Source organism: Gymnoscopelus braueri (genome assembly GCF_963280865.1).
Source record: "Gymnoscopelus braueri genome assembly, chromosome: 12".
NCBI classification, from domain to species: Eukaryota; Metazoa; Chordata; class Actinopteri; order Myctophiformes; family Myctophidae; genus Gymnoscopelus; species Gymnoscopelus braueri.
Window position 1 is genome coordinate 12,355,200 of NC_137614.1, and position 20,866 is coordinate 12,376,065.

The 20,866-nt window shown below is 39.4% G+C and overlaps 1 protein-coding gene across 1 annotated transcript; it reads right to left on the minus strand.

Annotated features, from left to right (window-relative positions):
* Positions 1-3,292: 3,292 nt before the first annotated feature.
* Positions 3,293-16,199, minus strand: copz1 (COPI coat complex subunit zeta 1). The gene is made up of 9 exons (XM_080444539.1): positions 16,111-16,199; positions 14,698-14,766; positions 13,919-14,000; positions 13,700-13,791; positions 9,846-9,901; positions 9,302-9,379; positions 9,132-9,183; positions 6,082-6,120; positions 3,293-4,173 (listed from the first exon to the last, which is right to left on the minus strand). Exons 1-9 carry the CDS (start codon positions 16,126-16,128, stop codon positions 4,126-4,128), a joined length of 534 nt encoding a protein of 177 aa, XP_080300665.1. The 5' UTR covers positions 16,129-16,199; the 3' UTR covers positions 3,293-4,125.
* Between the last annotated feature and the right edge of the window lie 4,667 nt (positions 16,200-20,866).

Below are 20,866 nucleotides of genomic sequence, written 5' to 3' on the forward strand. Positions count from 1 at the left end.
GTTAATATATATATTTTTGAAAATAGCCGATCTACAAGCTCACAACGCATAGCCATAGATCGCCTATTTTCAAATAGCCGATGTATAGGTTTAAAGTGCTCGTGGCGAAAGGGCCTCTCTGTGTGGAGTTCGCATGTTGTGTCCCCTAAGGTAGGTACCCTCACGAAAAACATGCAGTAATCCTGATGGAGGGGAAAGGAACTGGTTGGAATAACGTGTTCCTTCCACGTGCTACGTCCCAACCGGGGAAACTCCCTCCTGTCAGGCGATAAGAAGCGGCCTGCTAACTCCTCATGCGTTGAAGGAAGCATGAGCTCAGTTTGGGGCTCTCCTCAGGCTGGCAGAGGGAGAGTAGTGCCCAGGATTACAAGCTTAGGCATTGGCACTGGGTGAAAAATAGGGATACAAAATCGTGGGATAAAAAAATGTAGTTAAAAAAGTGCTCGTGGCCTAATAGTATAGTGGCTATTAGGCCAAATAAGCAACCGGCCCAAAAGAAGCGACTATACCAGTCGCTTGTTTTGGGCTGGTTGCTTATTTCTCTCGCTAAGTCTGGCAACACTGCTTGGATGCCACACAATGTGGTTTACATTAGGTCTGGTGGAATCTGGCGTTACGCAACGACACGCAAAACCTCAGCTTGCATCAAATCCCTCCAAGAGGTCAGCATGATGACAACATATGGAAGTACCTTAGTTGAAGAATGCAGATAGATGTCTTCTCCTGTGATGTGAATCAGGTACCTGGATGATGTAATGCAGTGGTGGAAAAAGTACTCAAATGTTTTACTTAAGTAAAAGTACCAATACTGCAATATAAAAATACTCAGTTAAGTAAAAGACCAGAATTTTAAAAATTTACTTGAGTAAAGGTACAACAGTATTGGCATCAAAATATACTTAAAGTACAAACAGTAAAAGTACTAAAATATTTGAAAATACATTATACATAAGTGCCCTCTATAACTAAACTTTTAAATCAAAAACACCTTAAATGTTTTATTTATTTTATAAATAGTTCATATTTTACTCAAGAGGGACAATGCCCGTCACAAGTTGATGATGTCATTTGTCCGTGTGCTAATAAAAAAATATTTAAAATATTTTTTTGATGCTCATATTAACCGTAGGAAGTATTAAGTATTGATTTTTTATTTTAGTAATAGAGGGCAATTAGAATGTATGAAGGCATATTTGGCTCATTAGACAGGGATACTATTAAACTTTTTTTTTTCATTAATTTATAGAAATTATTAATTGTTTTAATTTTTTTAATCTTTTGAAATACATATTTTTTTTAAATGTAGGAAACGGAAAAAAGGAGATATTTACTCCCGACCCATAAAGATTGGTCCACCCCACGACACACTGTTTGGGAAACAGTGATGTAATGCCTATTCTCACCTATACAATGCTCTCTCTGGAGAGTACCACTCATTTGCATGAAAATGCAGAGAATACAATGTGGGTTTGAGGCGTACATGACAGCACAAAATTCATGATACCCCAGACTAGTCTCTGAACAGTGTAAATCAGTGCTTCTCATGTTAAGAACCTCTACATTGATTATTTGCCCGCAAACCCCTATATGAAAATATTTTGTACTACGCAACCCCTTAAAAGAGTTTCAAAATATATTTTTTAAAGATTTTTCTATGTACAAGCTCGCAACGCATTGTGAGCCCGGAAATCGGCTATTTTCAAATAGCTTAAATTTAAAATATACCGGTAATTAAAAAGTGAAAAGTAAAATTCATTAAATGTAACCGATTACGATGCTTTTTAACACATTTTGCTGGGGAACCCCCTCAAGGACCCCTGGACCCTAATTCAGGGGTGTTCAACAGGGGATCCGGGACCCCTAGGGAGTCCTCAGAGTTACTGCAGGGGGGCCGCCAAATCTGTGTGTGATAGGGACCTTATTTTTTTTTATTTTACATTAACCACTTGAACCCTCGCATCCCTGTTCTGGGGGGTACATTAGCCGAAAATAGCAGATCTACGTGAGCTTGTAGATCACCTATTTTCGGCTAAGAGGTTTGCTGTACAGGGAAAAAAGAGCAGACCAAGTACAGAGCCAAAGGTCAAGTTTACAAAGTATTGAGGGTTTAAGTCGTTAAATGTCTGAAAACACACATTTAACATGAATCCCAATATGTAGTGGGGGTCCCTGCTTCATCTCTCTCAGCTAAGGGGTCCTTCGCCTTAAAAACGTTGAAGAACCCTGCCCTAATATGAGAACCACTGGTGTAAATGAATCAACGATGATCCCCTTCCCCAACATTGTGTATCACCAGTGCACAGACAGTAAAGCACAGCATCTCTTGTGCCGTCACTCATTGTACCTACATTTGTCTTGTGCTTTGCTGCATCAACCAGGAGATGGAGCTGTTGCTCCAGCAGGGAGGCCCCTGGTTGTCACTGTCATGAAGAACAAAGAGCACAGATACTGGCTTTGGTAGCTCTGGAATGAGGAAATAACACGCTTGCTCTGACAATGTGCCTACAAAAAGGGCTGCCATGTCATTTGCAGACAATCACATCACATCAAGACATTCTTCTTTGCACCAAGGTTATCCAAATGAGGTCAACCAAGGGCAACAAAGAATGCTCAGGTGATTGTTTATCACATGACCAAATAGACACATTTAATATTTATTTTACAAAGTGGCGACGATTATGTTACACTTGCCGAGTTCCCACCACAGCAAGGTTGCTCACACAGTAATTCAGTACACTATGGTGCTTTTGCTTGCATTGATTAGTAAGCATCCTGTCGTATCGGCTTTAAGGGCCATCATTAATGCTGCAATAATGGATTATTTTCTGAGCAATTATTCTATTGATAAGTTTCGATCTTTAATATATATATATATATATATACAGTATGTACACTGTATATATATTAAAGATTGAAACAGTTATCTATATATATATATATATATACGCACACACTCACAGTATACAGATATTAACCAATCAACAAAATCAATTAGTCTGCTTGACCACTTAAGACCTATTTTATACTTTGTCGTACAACTGTGTCATGCCAAAATAGCTGATCTACAAGCTCACAATGTGTGCCAACGTGACGCATTGTGAGCTTGTAGATGTGCAAAGTTGTATTGATCGATTAGTTAAATTAACCCCTATTTTGATTGGTCGGCTACCTGTCGTCAGATTGACATCAGACTCTCTGATATTTTTCCACCACTCATCTCCCAGGGCAAATAGAGGCTGGGAATTATTGCAAGAAATAATTATTATAGGAATAATTATAACCATTCAAGCACCAACATGAAGAAATGTTTTTTTTATTCAAAAGTATCTCATGATGGATGATCCTTGGATGAGACAAACATGCCTCTACAACCAGTGGTACACCGACAGTTCTTGCTATTATACAGTACATGTTTCAACACAACATTCATATAATCCAAAACATGAACATAATCAGTGCCTCGATATTTGTACAGTAGTCAGGAAGATGTGATAGGATGCAGACATAATTACTGTACGTGTCAATCATCCCGGGGCTAAAGAAAGACAGAGCTGCAACTATTGATTCTTTTCTTAATGTCGATCATTTTACCGATTTACTTTTATTTTATCGAGAAGCATGTTTTTGATCAAACGGAATGTCACAGGCGAAGGTAAGGGGATTTATGCAGATTCAAACACATCATCAAAAGACCCTTGAGGGTCTTGTAAGGAGAAAACAAAAAGACAGACAAGACAGCACTTGGAATGTACAACATGATATAGCATCTTAATACCTCTCATGACAATAACGTCATACAACACAAGCCTCTGCAGAAAGGGGGGGGGGGGGGGGGGGGGAGATAAGGAAAACATGAGATATTTTCTTGAGGACAAGAATTCCTCGGAACATAACTGTATGAGTCACAGTAAACAGTAAGATTCTAAGAGTTAGTTTAACTGGGTGTAGAAATTGACCAATAAAAAGGTCACTTTCTACACTCCCGAGTCAAGCTAAGACTTAGAATTTGGCTCTATGCTCTCTCCACAGCCTAGACTGAAGGGGGAGGAGTGAAATTCAAGAGGAAAAATATGGAGCAGTGCCATGGCAATAAGCTGGCAGGTAGGAGGGGAACCTGTGATGGTCCTACCGAAGAAGTGACCACTTGATCTGTTCTTTGGCAGACTGTAGCACCTGTAGAGGAGAACCGGTTTTCAGCAAGCAGATCACTCCAAAACAAAGAAGTAATAATCAAATAGTATTACACTTAAAAAAGGCAATGCAGTAAAACTTTCACTGTCTCAATCACCACCTTGAAAACCAAACGGGTCCATCTGATATCACTCAACGGTATCGGTATTGATAAATGTCAGATGTTTTTTTTTTAAATGAAGAAAAATGAGGGAATGAGTGATGCGCATGAAGGGAAAATATGCACAATTTAATTAATCATCTTAATTCGTTGAATGAGGCAAACCATAACCATAAAGCATGGGGAAGGGAGACCGCTATTAATCATGGCTCGAGGAGGGATACCACTAGCCTGTCACAGGCCTCTTAAATGAGAACATTAATCAGGAGGAGCAGCATACACGCACGCACGCACGCACGCGCACACACACACACTTAACACAGCGCTAAAAGACAGGAACCACCGCTGGCTACCTACCACCTTACCACCAAATAATTAGCAATCATGTATATTTGCATACAAAATAAGGTAATGCATGATGATCTACTGGCAGCTGACAACAGAGTGGAGGGAGCACTGCAGGGTCACTGACCCCTCGCTGGGCCCTGACCTCTCACTGGGCCCTAAGGACAACATACTGTACATATAGAAGAAGCCAGGGAATGCATTGTATGCTGCTATGTGGAATGTATGTATGGGATCGGGACCACTTCAGCACCATTTGAACGGCAATACGGCTTTGGTCAGACAGCAGGCAAATCTGACTTGTTTCTCAAACACCATCTTTAGGCCTGACTGCTACGCTCTAATTTGCAAGCGATCAGATCAGGTGTGTATTCATTCTTATGTGTATACATAAGCCTGAGTCATGCTTAACTTATACTTTATTCCTGTGGTTCTCAACCGTCTCAGGCTGCGACCCCTCCCCCAAAATAATCATATTTGAACCGGGGACCCCCCACCCTGACAAGCACCTGGAATTGTGGGAGTTGAGGCATTACATTTAGTTTGACTCGTTTGACTCGGTTCCACATTTAAATATTGTGAAAATAGCAGATCTACAAGCTCACAATTATTTGTAGAGCTGCTATATTCATGATGTTTGCCTCCTTCTTATTTAATTTGACAATATGGCCAATGTTTGACCAGTTTTATAGTATAGTTTGTTGATTGCTTTTGATGCAGTAATGGTTTCTTTCAGGTATTAAAAGGTCTTAAAAGTCCTTAAATTATCACTTCACTGTCATCTGGGGACCCCCACCCACAGGTTGAGAACCATTGCTCTATTGTACAACGTTGTCGCTCGCTGAAAAGCGATGTTGTTTTAAGCTTGAATGTTCGGCGAGTGACACCGTCTGATTTGAATCCCATTTCAAACCACCTAGTAATGTTTAAGTGGTCCACGTGCAGTATATGCCATTATGTTTATGTATACGCTGACAGCCTATGTGTGAGTACACTTCATGTGTACTCAATACAGAAAATGCCATCGTTAATTCATCCATTTAAGTATAAAAGGGTTCCTGTGGAATGTGAATACAACAACCCTCTACTAATATAATATAGTGTTGTATGTATATTATGTACCTCAGATGTATTTATCTACCCATGTTGCTATACCAGCCTCTACAGTCTCTACTGCACCTTGTACATAATTTTTCTTTAAGCTTTTTGTTTACATTTTTTGTTTACAATTGTTGTGAATCATTTGTTAACAATCACTTTAAGTAGAACGCACCACCCTTGCCAAGTCACAATTCCTTGGTAAGTGCAAACACAAATGGCAATGAAAAAGAATCCTGATTCCAATACACAATTTTGACAGTTATGAGTATTACCAGTTAATAGAGTAACGCACATTTATGTTCAACTGCATGGAAAAAAAGCTCAGCAGGAAAAACATTTCTTACCTGGGTGACTGTCTGCTCCGTCAAAGGCACATCATCCCCCTGCAGGAGAGACACAATTATGTATTTTTAGATAGCTGTTCTTTGTTTTCTTTACATTTTACACTTTATTTTGATAGTGACACTAGAGCAGGGTTTCTCAAAGTGGGTGCCGTGGCACCCTAGGGTGCTGTGACGCAGGTCCGGGGGTGCCGCAGAATACTTTGATCATATTTGACTTTGCAAAACGGACCCAAGTTGCACTGTACTCGGTGCGTTCTTTTTCAGTCTACAGAACAAATCTCTTCGCCAAAAATAGCAGATCTACAAGCTCACAACGCGTTGTGAGCTTGTAGATCGGCTATCTTTTGGCGAATGTTTCCCCTCAGAATGGGGACGCTGGGGTTAAACGTCAAGTAGAAAGTTATTTTCAATCTGTCCTATAATGGAAACGGACATTCTCTCAAGTTTTCCTCGTGACTTAGGCTACTGTATCTTAGGGGGAAAGATTTATATATTTACGAAACCATAATATATATGACATACATGTAAGGTGCTGTAAAGTAACTATGTAATTCAGGGGTGCCGTGGATGAAAAAGTTGTTTACAGGGGTGCCCTGAGCCAGACATGTTTGAGAACCACTGCACTAGAGAGAGACGGGGACGGCAGGAGAGAGAGAGGTGATGACATGCAGCAAAAGGGCCTTGGGTTGGATTTTGAAACAGAGCCACCTGCGACAAGGATTTAACCTTGACATGGTATTATACACTCTCTACCGGCTGAGATACCAGGGCGCCCAGGATAGAAACATTGTATATTTATGTCTAGGACAAATATCTGCTCTCATGACATTACATCAGTTATCTTTGTGGAGTAAGCGCACAAAGCATTAACCCATTTAGACCGGGAACGCATCTGTGTCATTTTTTATAATTTATTTGGCGATTCAAAAATGGCAGATCTACAAGCTCGTAGCGAGCTTGTAGATCTGCTATTTTTGAAAAATCGTGAAAATGTTTGTAAATCTTTGAATACATAATGGTTTTTTTTAATGTTTAACTCAAATCTTTGCTTCTGGGGATTCTACAAATGTCTTCTAAATCCGAACAGTCGTTTGAAAAAAAAAGTTTCTATATCAGTGGTTCTCAAACTTTGTTCATGTCAAGGACCACCCAAAATTATATGCATTTGGCCACGGACCCCCATCGCAAAATATGTTCTCCCAGGGACCCCCCAGCAAAGTTTGAGTTAAAAATGTTTGCTTTAAAAAAATATATAAATATTCAAAGATTTGCGCACATTTTCAAAATGTTTCAAAAAATAGCCAAATAAATCTTAAAATGACACAGATGCGTTTCCCGGTCTTAAAGGGGAATACCACTAATTTTCAACATTGAACTATGTCTTTCATACACCTTAGAGCTGTTGTGTGGAAATAAGAAAAAGACATTGTTCAATGTTGAAAATGAGTGGTCTTCCCCTTTAATGGGTTAACCACTTCAGTGTTTTCCCTTAGGATGAAGTTGTAGCAGCGGCGGTGAATATTTATCTCACTGACGCAAAATACTTTTTTTGAACAGGCGTCATAGAGTCACGGTGGTCTCGTGGTGGACCAACTCCAGACAACAACACACTGTGGAAGGGCAATACCAAGCCTTCAAGTTCTAAAGATGTATCTCCCAAATGTTTATTTCACAAGATGTTTCCTTGCGTCATTCAAATCAAATGCTTACATTTGTTGTTAACGTTAAGCTTAATTTACAAGGCATCCACACGCTGCATTACGCCGCGATGATAACATGTACATTTGATGCAGTCTTATGCAATTAAGACCTGAAGCCGATTCTACAAATGTCTTCTAAATCCTAACAGTATTCTGGAAAACGGATGTTTCTATATCAGTGGTGGTGGTCAAACTTTCTCATGTCAAGGACCCCCAAAATGATATGTATTTGGCCGCGGACCCCTATCTCAAAATATGTTGTTCCAGGGACCCCCCAGAAGCAAAGATTTGAGTTAAAAATCTTCGCTTTAAAAGAATATAAATATATTAATTTGCACACATTTTCTCGATTTTTCAAAAATAGCAGATCTACAAGCTCGTAGCGCGGCACTCGGTGCCGCGCTATGAGCTTGTATATCTGCTATTTTTGAATAACCAAAGTGTAAAATAATGCTTTTTAGCTCAAATAAAAAAATGACACAGATGCATCCCAGGTCTTAATGGGTTAAGTAAAGTTGCAGGACCAATTTTTTGACTTAGGCAAATGATAATCCTAATCAACATTGGTTTGCTTCAATGTTGACATCTACCTGGTAGGCTGGTACCTGAGGTAACTTAATTTAATATGCCGAGATGATCAGGTAAGCGCAAAGTTAATTGAATATGAAGCGATATGCTGAATATGAAGCAATACGCTGTTCTGCAAATAGACGGAGCCCATAGACTTCCATTCACATAATATTCAAACATTTATGGCCCAAAACCAACTTAAAGTTGATTTGGAATTTGTTTCCGTGTGCTCAGAGACAACAACAAGAACAAGAAAAGTAAGGCGAAGGTGTTGCCGCAAGATCAAAAAGAGTGTCTCGTAACTCTTGCTATGGGTCTGGCTAGATAGAGTTGGGTCCTCTCTCCTCCCCTTACATGTGTGTAACTGGACATGAATGAAGCATCAGTAATGACAGCGCAAAATAATATAACTTCAGCTTATAAATACATAAGACTGTTCTTCCATTGCTTAGAGAATATATAATAATTTACATAAACATATAGCATCAGCGGTCATATTTGAATGCACTATGCTGAATACATATAGGGGAAACACTGCTCCTTTCAACGTGGCATCCCTATTTTGGACATGTCATTATAGGCAAACATTTTAAAAAATTGTCCAAAACATTAAAAAAAAATCTAAACCAAATTTTAAAGATTGTCCACGATACTAAAAATGGCCAATCTACAAGCTCACAACGCATCACGATGCGACGCCTTGTGAGTTTGTAGATTGCCTGTTTTTGCCATTTGTTATACAACAAAGTATATATATAGGGCTTAAGTGGTTAAACTTACCCTGAGAGCCACACGGTGGACGACTTGCTGCGGATCACTCTCTAAGATCACCCTGCAGGGGGCAGCAGATACATTAGTACATTAGTAGTATTTTAAGGAGTTAAGATGCAGGAACACATAGGCATTTATAACCACTGACTTTAAGATAAATCTGATAAATTCTCACTCACCCCCCGTCTACAATTTCATCCACGGCAAGGAAGAGGCCCTCCATGTTCTCCAACAAAGCTCTCCTCTCAACATTCTTCCTGCCAAGTGAGCAGAAATTATAACAATTAACCCATTAAGACCTGATGTCTGTGTCATTTTTAGATTTGAGCTAAAAAGCATTATTTTACACTTTGGCTATTCGAGTGCCGCGCTACGAGCTTGTAGATCTGCTATTTTTGAAAAGTTTTGAAAATGTGTGCAAATCTTTTAATATATATTGTTTTAAAGCAAACATTTTTAACTCAAATCTTTGCTTGTGGGGGTCCCTGGAACAAAATATTCTGAGATGGTGGTCCGCGGCCAAATACATATACATTTTGGGGGTCCTTGACATTAAAAAGTTTGAAAACCACTGACATACCAACATAAGTTCTTTCAAAAAACTGTTAGAATTTAGAAGACATTTTGCAGAATCGGAACCTCAGGCCTCAATGGGCTAACTGGACTTCCAACGATAAGTTTACTGATTCGAAGGGGAAGAATTGTACTGTACAACGAACTCACCTCAACATCTGGCTGAGCGAATCAAATAGACAGTTCAGAACGGCCATCAGCATAAGCTAGGTGAAAATAAAGAGGGGAATAAAACCATTAGAATGTATTTGTGACTTAGGAGGCTTCAGTGTTCAAATAATCATATCAACCAAGTACTATACTATTGCACACAATGACGATGATGCCACTAACAAAATGTTATTTATCGACCCATGTTCCCCGTTTCCACCTCTATAGTCTATACTACTGTATACATTGTCCTGTTATAGCTTCTATCGCTACGCATACATCTTTATATTAAATAATTAGTAAATGTTTCTCAATACTGTGCAATGCACCAGCACATCAACACAAATGTGTCATGTGCTAACAAACACTAGCCTGGTAAACCCTCCCTCCGGAAATCTCAATTCCATTTCATTTCAGGAGTGAGTCTGGCCTGATCCGCCTGTCTGCAATATTGGCTGTGCTGGAGTTGGGCGGGAGTAATACCGTTGACTGACAACCCCTTCAGCCAATGATAATTTTTCCCCTTCAGCCAATCAGCAGTTCACCAGTCTTAATGTGACGCGACGGGACTTTTGAGACAGCCATACCCAAAATGGGTTGCCTTTTTCGGGTACAATGGTGTCACTGCCCGCCCCTACCGGTTCTCTAAAAAAAATTTTTTAAATAGGCTTTGTCATGATTAATTGACCACATATATGAAGTTAAACAACTAAATTCTATCCAAACGATATCTTATAAGTAAATTCCGTGCCTCAAAATAGAAGTTAGAGAGCTTTTTGAAGTAAAAAAATAGCGGAGAATTGGCCGCACAAGAAAAAGATGGCTGCCGTTCGTGTTTTGGGCTCACTCGAACTCGCCACCTGATTGGCCAACGTAAGCTGTCAATCACAGAACAATGAGCGACGACGCTGATAGGCGCGGCCGTTTGGCATACACAGCCAATATTGCAGAGAGGCGGTTCATGCCAGACTCACTCCAGGAATCAAATGGAATTGAGATTTCCGGAGGGAGGGTTTACCAGGCTAAACAAACACACCTGGCAATAAAAGTAATTGTGATTATACACAATTAACTCAAAGTAGAGGCAACTCATTGTACTTGTAATGGCACTTTTCGATTACAAGAACTAAGCATCACATCATCGTATTACATCGCAATTATTTGAGATAATTGCAATTATTTAGCATAATCGTTATAATTGTTTCCATGTTTAAAGATTTTCATGCATTTTCAAATATAAACAGCAGAAATAGCTGATCTACAAGCTTACAACGCTTCATGACGCGTTGTAAGCTTGTAGATCAGCTATTTCCGCAGAAAGAAAAGAAAGTGCAAAATGATTAAATATCAGTCATTTCTTTAAGTTCTTTAACTTCTATTCAAGTTATTTGTCATGTCTACCCTGTGCAATTTTTTTTATTACAAAGCAAAAAAGGCTTGTGTGTATTCATTATGTTCCAATGTTCAATGACAAAAACACACAATGAAATTGTTAATGGCAATTATTTGAGTGACAATTAATCGTCAACTTAAATTTGTAATCGTTGACAGCCCTGGTTTTCCATACTCTGTTTCAGATAAGGTTTCAGATAAGGTTCTCTCAGAGCCTAATTTGGGCCCTGCTTCAGGAGGTTGAACACCGTGAGTTCTGGGAACCCATGGGAGGAGCCAGCCGAGTGGTCAAGCTGAGGTGAAGACAATGTTACCAGACGCTTTGGCAACACAACATTACCATTAACCCATTGAGACCGGGAACGCATCTGAGTGTCATTTTCAGATTTCTTTGGGCTAGCAGATATACAAGCTCATAGCGCGGCACCGAGTGCCGCGCTATGAGCTTGTAGATCTACTATTTTGTGAAAAAAAAAAATTGAAAATGTGTGCAAATCTTTGAATGTATATTTTTTTAAAGCGAACATTTTCAACTCTGTTACAACTTCTGGGGGTCCCTGGAACAAAAATATTTTGAGATGGGGGTCCACGGCCAAATACATATCATTTTTGAGAACCACTGATATTATAGCAACATAGGATTTAACAGACAGTTGTAGAATCCCCCAGAAGCAAAGATTTGAGTTACAAATGTTCGCTTTAAACAATATATATATTCAAAGATTTGCAAAAAAAAGATCTACAAGCTCATAGAGCGGCACTCTGTGCCGCGCTATGAGCTTGTAGATCTGCTATTTTTTAAATATCCAAAGAAATCTAAAAAATGACACACAGATGCGTTCCCGGTCTTAATGGGTTAACTAGCAAAGGCAAAGGAAGGTCGGTTAACAAATAGATTTTTTTTGACAGCCAGACGATTGTAGATCTCCGCCTACTGATACATCTGGTGACATCTAAATCCAAACATAGGAGCTACAACTGGGCGCAAACAATTTGGACATTTAAAAACAAACTCCAGGCTCCTGGATCGCTGGCGTGGCGTTCCAGGTACCTAGGCTATACAATGTAGCCTGACAGCGCGTTGTGGGTTCGAGTCCCGATCCCCGACGGCCTTTGCTGCGTGTCACTCCTTCCCCCTTCTGATACAAGATCTGCCTTTCACACACAGCGACCAAAACCTCGCCGATCACAGCCCGATCTGCGTCAGATCGGGGGTTTTGTCGGTGAGCCCCAAAAAAAGGTCCCCGACAGCATAATTGGACCAAATATCCTACACAGTGTGTGCGTGCCCTAAGTGTAAGGAAAGCAGTGGGTGTAGGCTAGTTGGCGTTTTTCCTCTCCACTGATCACTGTCCACTGTTCAAGGCAAGGAGCCGGCTGAGTGGTCAAGCTGAGGTGAAGACAATGTTACCAGACGCTTTGGCAACACAACATTACCATTAACTAGCAAAGGCAAAGGAAGGTCGGCTAACAAACGCATTTATTTTGACAGCCAGACGATTGTAGATCACCGCCTACTGATACATCTGGTGACATCTAAATCCAAACGTACTGGGCGCAAACAATTTGGGATGTTTAAAAACAAACTCCAGGCCTGGATCGCTGGCGTGGCGGTCCAGACACCTAGGCTATACAATGTAGCCTGACAGCGCTGTGTTGTGGGTTCGAGTCCCGATCCCGACGGCCTTTTCTGCCCATTTCCTGTCAGCCTACTGTCCTGTCTGTAATAAAGGCATAAAAGCCCCAGAACAAATCTTGAAAACGGCAATGCAGAACCAATGCCAATAATTTAGGGTGATCCTTCATCATGGAAGGTGTAAGTGTAAGTAAAGCAGTGGCTGTAGGCTAGTTGCCGTTTTTTCTCTCCACTGTTCAAATTAATGGAACACTATGAATAAAATTAAATTACATTTCTGTTTGGCTTTAGCTTTCGTAAACAAAAGTTGCACAGGGCAGATATGACATGACTTTATTTGCAGATATGACAAATAACACATATTTAATTACTTTATACTTAAAAATAAACATTAATAGTTGAAATAGCCGATCTATAAGCTCAAAACGCGTCGCATCGCGACGCGTTTTGAGCTTATAGATCTGCTATTTCCACTTTATTTTTATTTTTTATTTTTATATATGGCATTTTTTTACATGGAATTGATTGTGGCGATTATGCAAAAATAATTGCGTTTATATAAAATAATTGCGATTAGACGATTATGTAATAATTGTGACGGGCCTAGATTTCCCCAGATGATCAGTAAGCGGGGATCTCTGATCGTCTGGCCACGCGATACTAAACTGGAAGTACAGGGCTGCAGGAGGATGTTCCGGGTTTCCTGGACTACGACACGTAGCCCTGCACTTCATGTACTACCGGTTAAGACACTTTCGGCAGTAGTTCTTTTCCTCTCCTTGAGAGCGGGGGAGATCAAAGGAACACGGTTTAACTTAAGGCCTACCTCGTTTTCATGTGAACTGCCAATCACATAGAAGAAGAGGTCTATGTTGCTCTTGTAGACGACTGTGAGGCCCTCCAGTAGTGCTATCTCACCTATGAGGAAGAACGTACGAACATAAACACACAATGACATGAACACACACGGCAAGTTTTGATCTGTATTTAGCCTAGGAAATGAGTCAGAGCATCTGTTGTGGTTGGTCATGATGTTCTCTCTTACTATCTGTCCGGTGTGTTTTGGTGAAAATGTTCTTCTCAAAGGCCTTCTGTTCCTTCGCTGTAGGGTATGTGTCATCATAATACTGTGAAGCAATTAAGAAAGAGGAAATTTAAGCATAATATGTATCAATTAGGTGCAGTTTGTTCATGCTCTAAGACCGGAGGTCGATTCCACAAATGCCTTCTAAATCTAAAAATCTAAAATAGTAGATGTACAAGCTTGCAGCGCGGCACGAAGTGACGCGATGTGAGCTTGTATATCTGCTATTTTTGAATAGCCAATGCTAAAATCGAAAAAATACCAGAGATGCTTTCTTAATCCATTAAGACCTGGAACGCATCTGTGTCACTAGATTTCTTTGTCTATTCAAAAATAGCAGATATACAAGCTCATGAGCTTGTAGATCTGCTATTTTTTTTATTATCGTGAATTGCTTTGTGCAAATCTTTGAATATATATATATATTTTAAAGCAAACATTTTTAACTCAAATCTTTGCTTCTGGGGGATTCTACATATGTCTTCTAAATCCTAACAGTTTAAAACAAAATATATATGTTACTATAATCAGTGATTCTCAAACTTTTTCATGTCAAAGACCCCCAAAATGATATGTATTTGGCCACGGACCCCCCATCTCAAAATATGTTGTTCCAGGGACCCCCAGAAGCACAGATGGGAGTTAAAATCCATCCAACAAGACATTTATCTAAAGTGTATTGTCAAAAGGCATAGCTTATGTAAGTTATATCATTTCCCTTCTCAACAAAAAAATTATACCTTGGCGTAAAGCCGGTCTCCATCGTTGTCTAGAATGAGGACTGCTTTGACAGTGTACAATGACGGTTCCTGCGTGAGAAAAAGACACAGAGATCAAAATTAGAATCAAATTTCTGTACAATCAAATCCAGTCGTTTAAAACTGCAAGAGTGGCATTACTATTTTACACTGCTTAAAGCTGCAATCCATACATTTTTGATATGTCCTACCCGGAGTTTGAACCTCATCTCCCATACTAGAAACCAAAATGTCTACAGCAGGGGTCTTCAACAGGGGGTCCGAGACCCCTTGGGGTTCCTCAGAGTTACTACAGGGGGGGGGGTCGCCAAATCTATCTATGAAATCTATTAAATCTATGAAAAGGTTTAATCTGCAACACAATGTTACACAATGTGCAGTGGGGGTCCCTGCTTCCTCTCTCTCTCAGCTAAGGGGTCCTTGACCTGAAAAACGTTGAAGACCCCTGGTCTACAGCTCATGCAATCCAGAAGTGCCTGGTCAAGAAAAAGGCAACTTGACCAGGGGAGATATTGGGCTTATTAGCTTCAGGCAGTACTACTTGTCGTCCCTTATCTACTGGGCCACCTCTCCACATCGCTGCAGATGGGTAATATATCTTGTATTAATAACAATAATAAAACATACTCTACAACACGGTTTGGTTAAAAGAGCGTTTCATTCATTAAAATAAGTTGCGGTGGAAGCTTTAATCACATGACAAAAATAACTAGAGAATGTCAACACGAAAATGTGTCGTTTTTGGTTTATAGCGACACGTCATGTTCAGTACTTTACCTTCTACTCCACTACACCTCAAAAGCAAATATAGTACTTTTACTCCACTAAAATTATTGGAAAACATTAGCTACTATGGTTACTATAGTAGATTTTGATTATTATTACAAAACATACGTTAACAACTTCAGGCCTATTTAAACTTTGGCTATTTTCAAAATAGTGTTTTATAAATCTTAGACATTTGATAACTTGTGAAATGGGGACATTCTGCAAAATTAGTATTTTTTACTTTTGGTACTTTAAGTACATTTTGATACCAATACTTTTGGTACTTTTACTCAAGTAAATGTTTTATTCCGGGACTTTTACTCGTAACAGAGTATTTCTACATTGCAGTATTGATACTTTTACTTTTTAAGTAAAACATTTAAGTACTTTTTCCACCACTGCCCTGCAGTCAGACAGGTGACGGACGTTAAACCTCCACATCATCCATAAACACACACACAACGTTAGCACGCTAGGCTAGCTTAAACCTTACAGTAGTTACTGCGGATTCTCGCTCGGTTTTTGCACAACAGTTATAATTGTTTTTTATATGAAATGTAAAGCTTAATCAATGTGGGGTTTATTATGTATGGCCACATTATATAATGTGACGACTTTAAACATTACCAATATCGGAGAATCCATCTTCTGGTTCTGTGTGGTTAGCAGGCTAGCTACTAGCTAGTAGAAGTGTACTGTGTACTAAGTGGTTAGTGTTGCCAGGTTTAGCGAGAGAAACAAGCAACCAGGTCTATGAAAACAAGCCCAAAAGAAGCGAATAGGCTACATGAGCCCTTTAAACCTCCTCGGCTATTTGAAAATATTTTCAAAGAAAATTCTTAAAAAATTATGAATAATTTCAAATCCACAAAATCTTGTATGGGGGCACAAAATATTTTCAGAAGGTTTGGTCTACAGATATATTAATTTGGGGGTCCTTGACATGAAAATGTTTGAGAACCACTGGTTTAAAAAACATTACACAGCAACCCCAAAATAAGCAACTACACTTTAGAAACAAGCCAATAAAGCACTTTAGAAACAAGCCCAAAATAAGCAAGTACACTTTAGAAACAAGCCCAAAGTTGCTTATAATAAGCAGACATGGCAACACTGCTACTAGTGGCGCAATGAAAGAAGACCTTTCCTATTGGCTAATGTCGGTCTGTGAGTCATGAACGGCAAATAGCCGATCTACAAGCTCACAAGGCGTCACACTGCGCCGCGTTGTGTGCTTGTAGATCGTTGATTATTAGCTACGCGACACCATCGCACGACGAAGTATGGCTCAGGCCACAGGGTTCACAGAGTTCATGTGGGGTGTAAACCTTTTTTATTTATTTTCTTATTTTCTTAAAAAATAAAATGTACACAAGAGCATCCAACCACGGAAGAATGAAAAAAAAGTGAGAATGTAATTGAACATTATGCACAACAAAACGCACAACACCCCTAGATCCTGCAGGGGTCTCCTGGATTTCTCCTGGATTTGGTATAAAACTCCCAAAATTCACCAGAACACAGGAAATTACATCTACTATGTTAAAACGTTTCTGGGGGAGGACCCCCAGACCCCCACTTGGGGGGTGTGGTCAGTGCATGCCATCATACAGAGATATGAACTTTTAAGTAATGAATGGATATTATTAAAGATGGGCCTTACATTGCTTCAGTCATCAAATCTATTTCTGTAGACCTACTTTTGGTGTTTTAATGTTTTAATGTCCAATGCTAGTAAAGCAAGCCTGATAAAAGTATCAAACTCACAAAATTCACCAAAACACAGGAAATGACATCTACTCTGTTAAAAAGTTTCAGGGGGAAGACCCCCAGACCCCCCGCTTGGGGGAAAAAAATCTCCTGGATTCTGACCATCCAATGTTGGCAGCCCTGTACGAAAGTAGATTTTTAAATTTATTATTATTGTATTAATTTTTTGTATAAAAATAAATGAAAAAAGTAGCCTAATTTTAAATTTAAAAAACATGGCCCCCTACGCATTAAAAGGATAATATCAGTCACCTCACCAGAACCAAGGACGGTGTTTTCGATTAATCTATCATGGTTAAATTGGAGTTTGAAGTTACAATGGGTTGGTAGGTATAGGAAGGGGCCCTGTCTGATAAAATGAATATCAAATATCTAAATTCTGAATCAACAACTTAAAAACTGTCACAAAAGCCTGGTTAGACGTTAAAATTACCCCAAATATGTTCGAAGGTGAAATATCCCTTTAAAGTCACCTGCAAAATAATTTTACCATCTTAAGATAAAGATAAAGCTGGTGATCATTTCATATATTTTGCTTACTAAAAAAACAAAAACAAAAAAACTGTCTGCAACAGCACAACACATTATGTAATTGCTGTGTGTAGGCTGTTGCCTTCTTGTATAGTGGGTGACCTCAGTGCCCTCGGATGTTTTATTTATATGCCATTTTAGCCTTGTCTGTATACTCATGAACAACTTTTTTTAAGGATCCTCCTACATTTAACCAACCTAATTATCCCAGTTCCCACTTCTGGGAAGCATTTGGAAACCCTGCCTGGTGGGTATTCCCCTTGTATCACTCCATGGATGACATCACTGAGTCCGCCTTATTGCTGCAGGATGGTTTATAGGACCCAATGTCTTTTTTACAAGTAGATACATAATTATGCATTCACACATTATAGGCACCATCACACCTTTTTTTTTCTCTCACTATTTGCACTACAAATTGGCCAGTAGCCTACTGTACATTGATAACATTCAACAACTCTACAACTGTAACTTACGGTACATTTGCAACAGTATTGTGGGCAACCATGAAATTTTGCAACGGCGCACCATGTTTACACAATTCAACCACAAAGATTTCAAAATTACCCTTGGACGCCTGGGAGGAAACATACACCCTTTGACAGTACAGAGAAGGTTAATCTTACATTTCATACAAACATGATCCAACTTCATGTTTACAGGGCCATATTTGTGGGCTTATTTTTGTAATATTCATATTATATTCATATTATATTCATATCAAAAGCTGTATTCTGGTCATCGCTTATCCCTGTAGTCACTAGGGTATAACTCATGCACTAGTCTAGTGCAATGGTTCTCAACCTGTGGGTCTGGACCCACAGGGGGGGAGGGTCCCCGGTCTCGACCGCAAGAAATGAAATGAAAAAAGACCATTACTGCATCAAAAGTAATCAACAAACTATACCATAAGAACTGGTCAAACATTGGCCAAATTGTCAAATAATATAAGAAAGACACCGAACATTTGACAACAGACGATCTCACAACGCCTTGCGTTGTAGATCTGCTATTTTCACAATTTTTATCAGTGGAACCGAGTCAAACCGAGCCTCAACTCTTACATCCCAAGTGATTGTCAGGGTGGGGGGTCCCCAGTTCAAATATATGATTATTTTGGGGGTCACGGCCTGAAAAGGTTGAGAACTACTGCACTAGAGCATGACACTAGCACATTTGTCTCAGTTGGGTCATCACAAACTTTGTAAATAAGACCCTCATATTTGCGGTACCTTTACATATGTTCCATTCACTGCATGTATTTATACCTTATACATACACACAGTGGATGAATGTCATCTTGTGATTATAACCGAAACAAAATAACATGGAATAGAAAATGAACCAAGCCAGTGTGAGAGTATATTAGTAATGTTTGGTCGATTTAGTTGACTTCTATCAGCTTGATTTGATTTGATCTTTATTTATCTTGAACAAACAAAACATTGTACAGAAAACTCCAGACATCATCAACACAATAACAGAGCACAAACAGTGACGGTAAATTGTATTTTAAGCATTTTAAATTGTATACATTTGTGCCATTGTGTGAGGCTGAAGAAGATGAAGGGACAATGTGATAGCATGAGTTGTTCTCACAGTCCTCAGTGTATGCCAAAAAACACAACAGACATTCGTAGATTTGTATAGTCAATTATTTTCGATATATATTCTATATGCCTAATATGATGCAGTGACAGGGACCCAAATCTGGGAGGGGAAAGGGTAGCGGAATGTTTTGTAGTGCTTTTAATGTCCTTTACTTAAACCATTCAATGATCTTGTACTCTTCGTCGTTATGTTGATTGTGAAGTCCTGTACATGTTTATATTTGTCTGTACGTTTGTAAAAGAAAAAGAAGCATATGTACTGTATATTTCTCTCCCTGTCTAAGAGCACACTACCCTGTATGCTGAATAAAAAACTTAGAATGAAAAAGAAAAAAACACAACAGTTGGTAGCTCCCTTCATAGGAACCTAGTGCTGCTGTTATCAGCATTAGGCAGAGCTTCCGCCACCCGACATCCTCCTTTGCCTTCTCTGTCTGTCTCTCTCTCTGGTTCTGCAGAAGCCACCAGCGCCAGCATTCTGTGGAAGTACAGTACACATGCAACCAGACAAATGCACATAGGTACAGTACATATGCATGGGCTGTGCAGGTACACACACACACACACACACACACACACACACACACACACACACACACACACACACACACACACACACACACACACACACACACACACACACACACACACACACACACACACACACACACACACACACACACACACACACACAGAGATTCTTAAATAAGATTCCTGACACCAATGCTGCTATAACAAGGACAGGTTTTTCTATTCAAATAAAACACAAAAAAAACACCTTCAATTATACAAAAAAGAAGAAGAAAAAAGAGCAAGTCATTGTGAAATGTTATCTGGAAATCATAAGATAATTATTGAGAAATTCGGAACAATGATGCCGTGGGTTGAGGTTCCTCATTTGTTTCAAGCGTGTGACAAGCATCATGGGACAACAGAAGAAACTCTTTTATATCAACCCCTTCACTTGTCTTTACGTTGACACGTATCAATCTGCATCTGGACAATACAATCAATGTGGCCCTGGGTAAAAGTACACAAAAATACTCCCTCAGTCATCCGCCCTCTCTGTATCTTGTTCCTCTTTTCCCAGCAGCTGACTCCAAAAATATTCCCCCTCTTGATACCACAACCAAAGGAATACACTCATTTTGTTTAGCGGTAAGGTCGTTTTTCCATTAGTGTATTATACAGCATGCTTTCTGGTTGTTAAAACAAGACCTCAAATACCACATTCCTCCATCTTTAATGAGCAAATGTCATGGCGACAAGAGACATGGGGGGGTGGGGTGGGGTTGGGGTGGCACAAAAAAAACATAGCCAAACATAATTAATCCTTAACAACTATCCACTAAACACAAGCTGATACAACTGTCAAGGTTTATTTCCATTGATTAAAATTTTAAAAATCCATTACAAAGCCTAAAACATAAGGTGAAGTAGAATGTAGTGGAGGTACTTCTGTGGCCTACAGG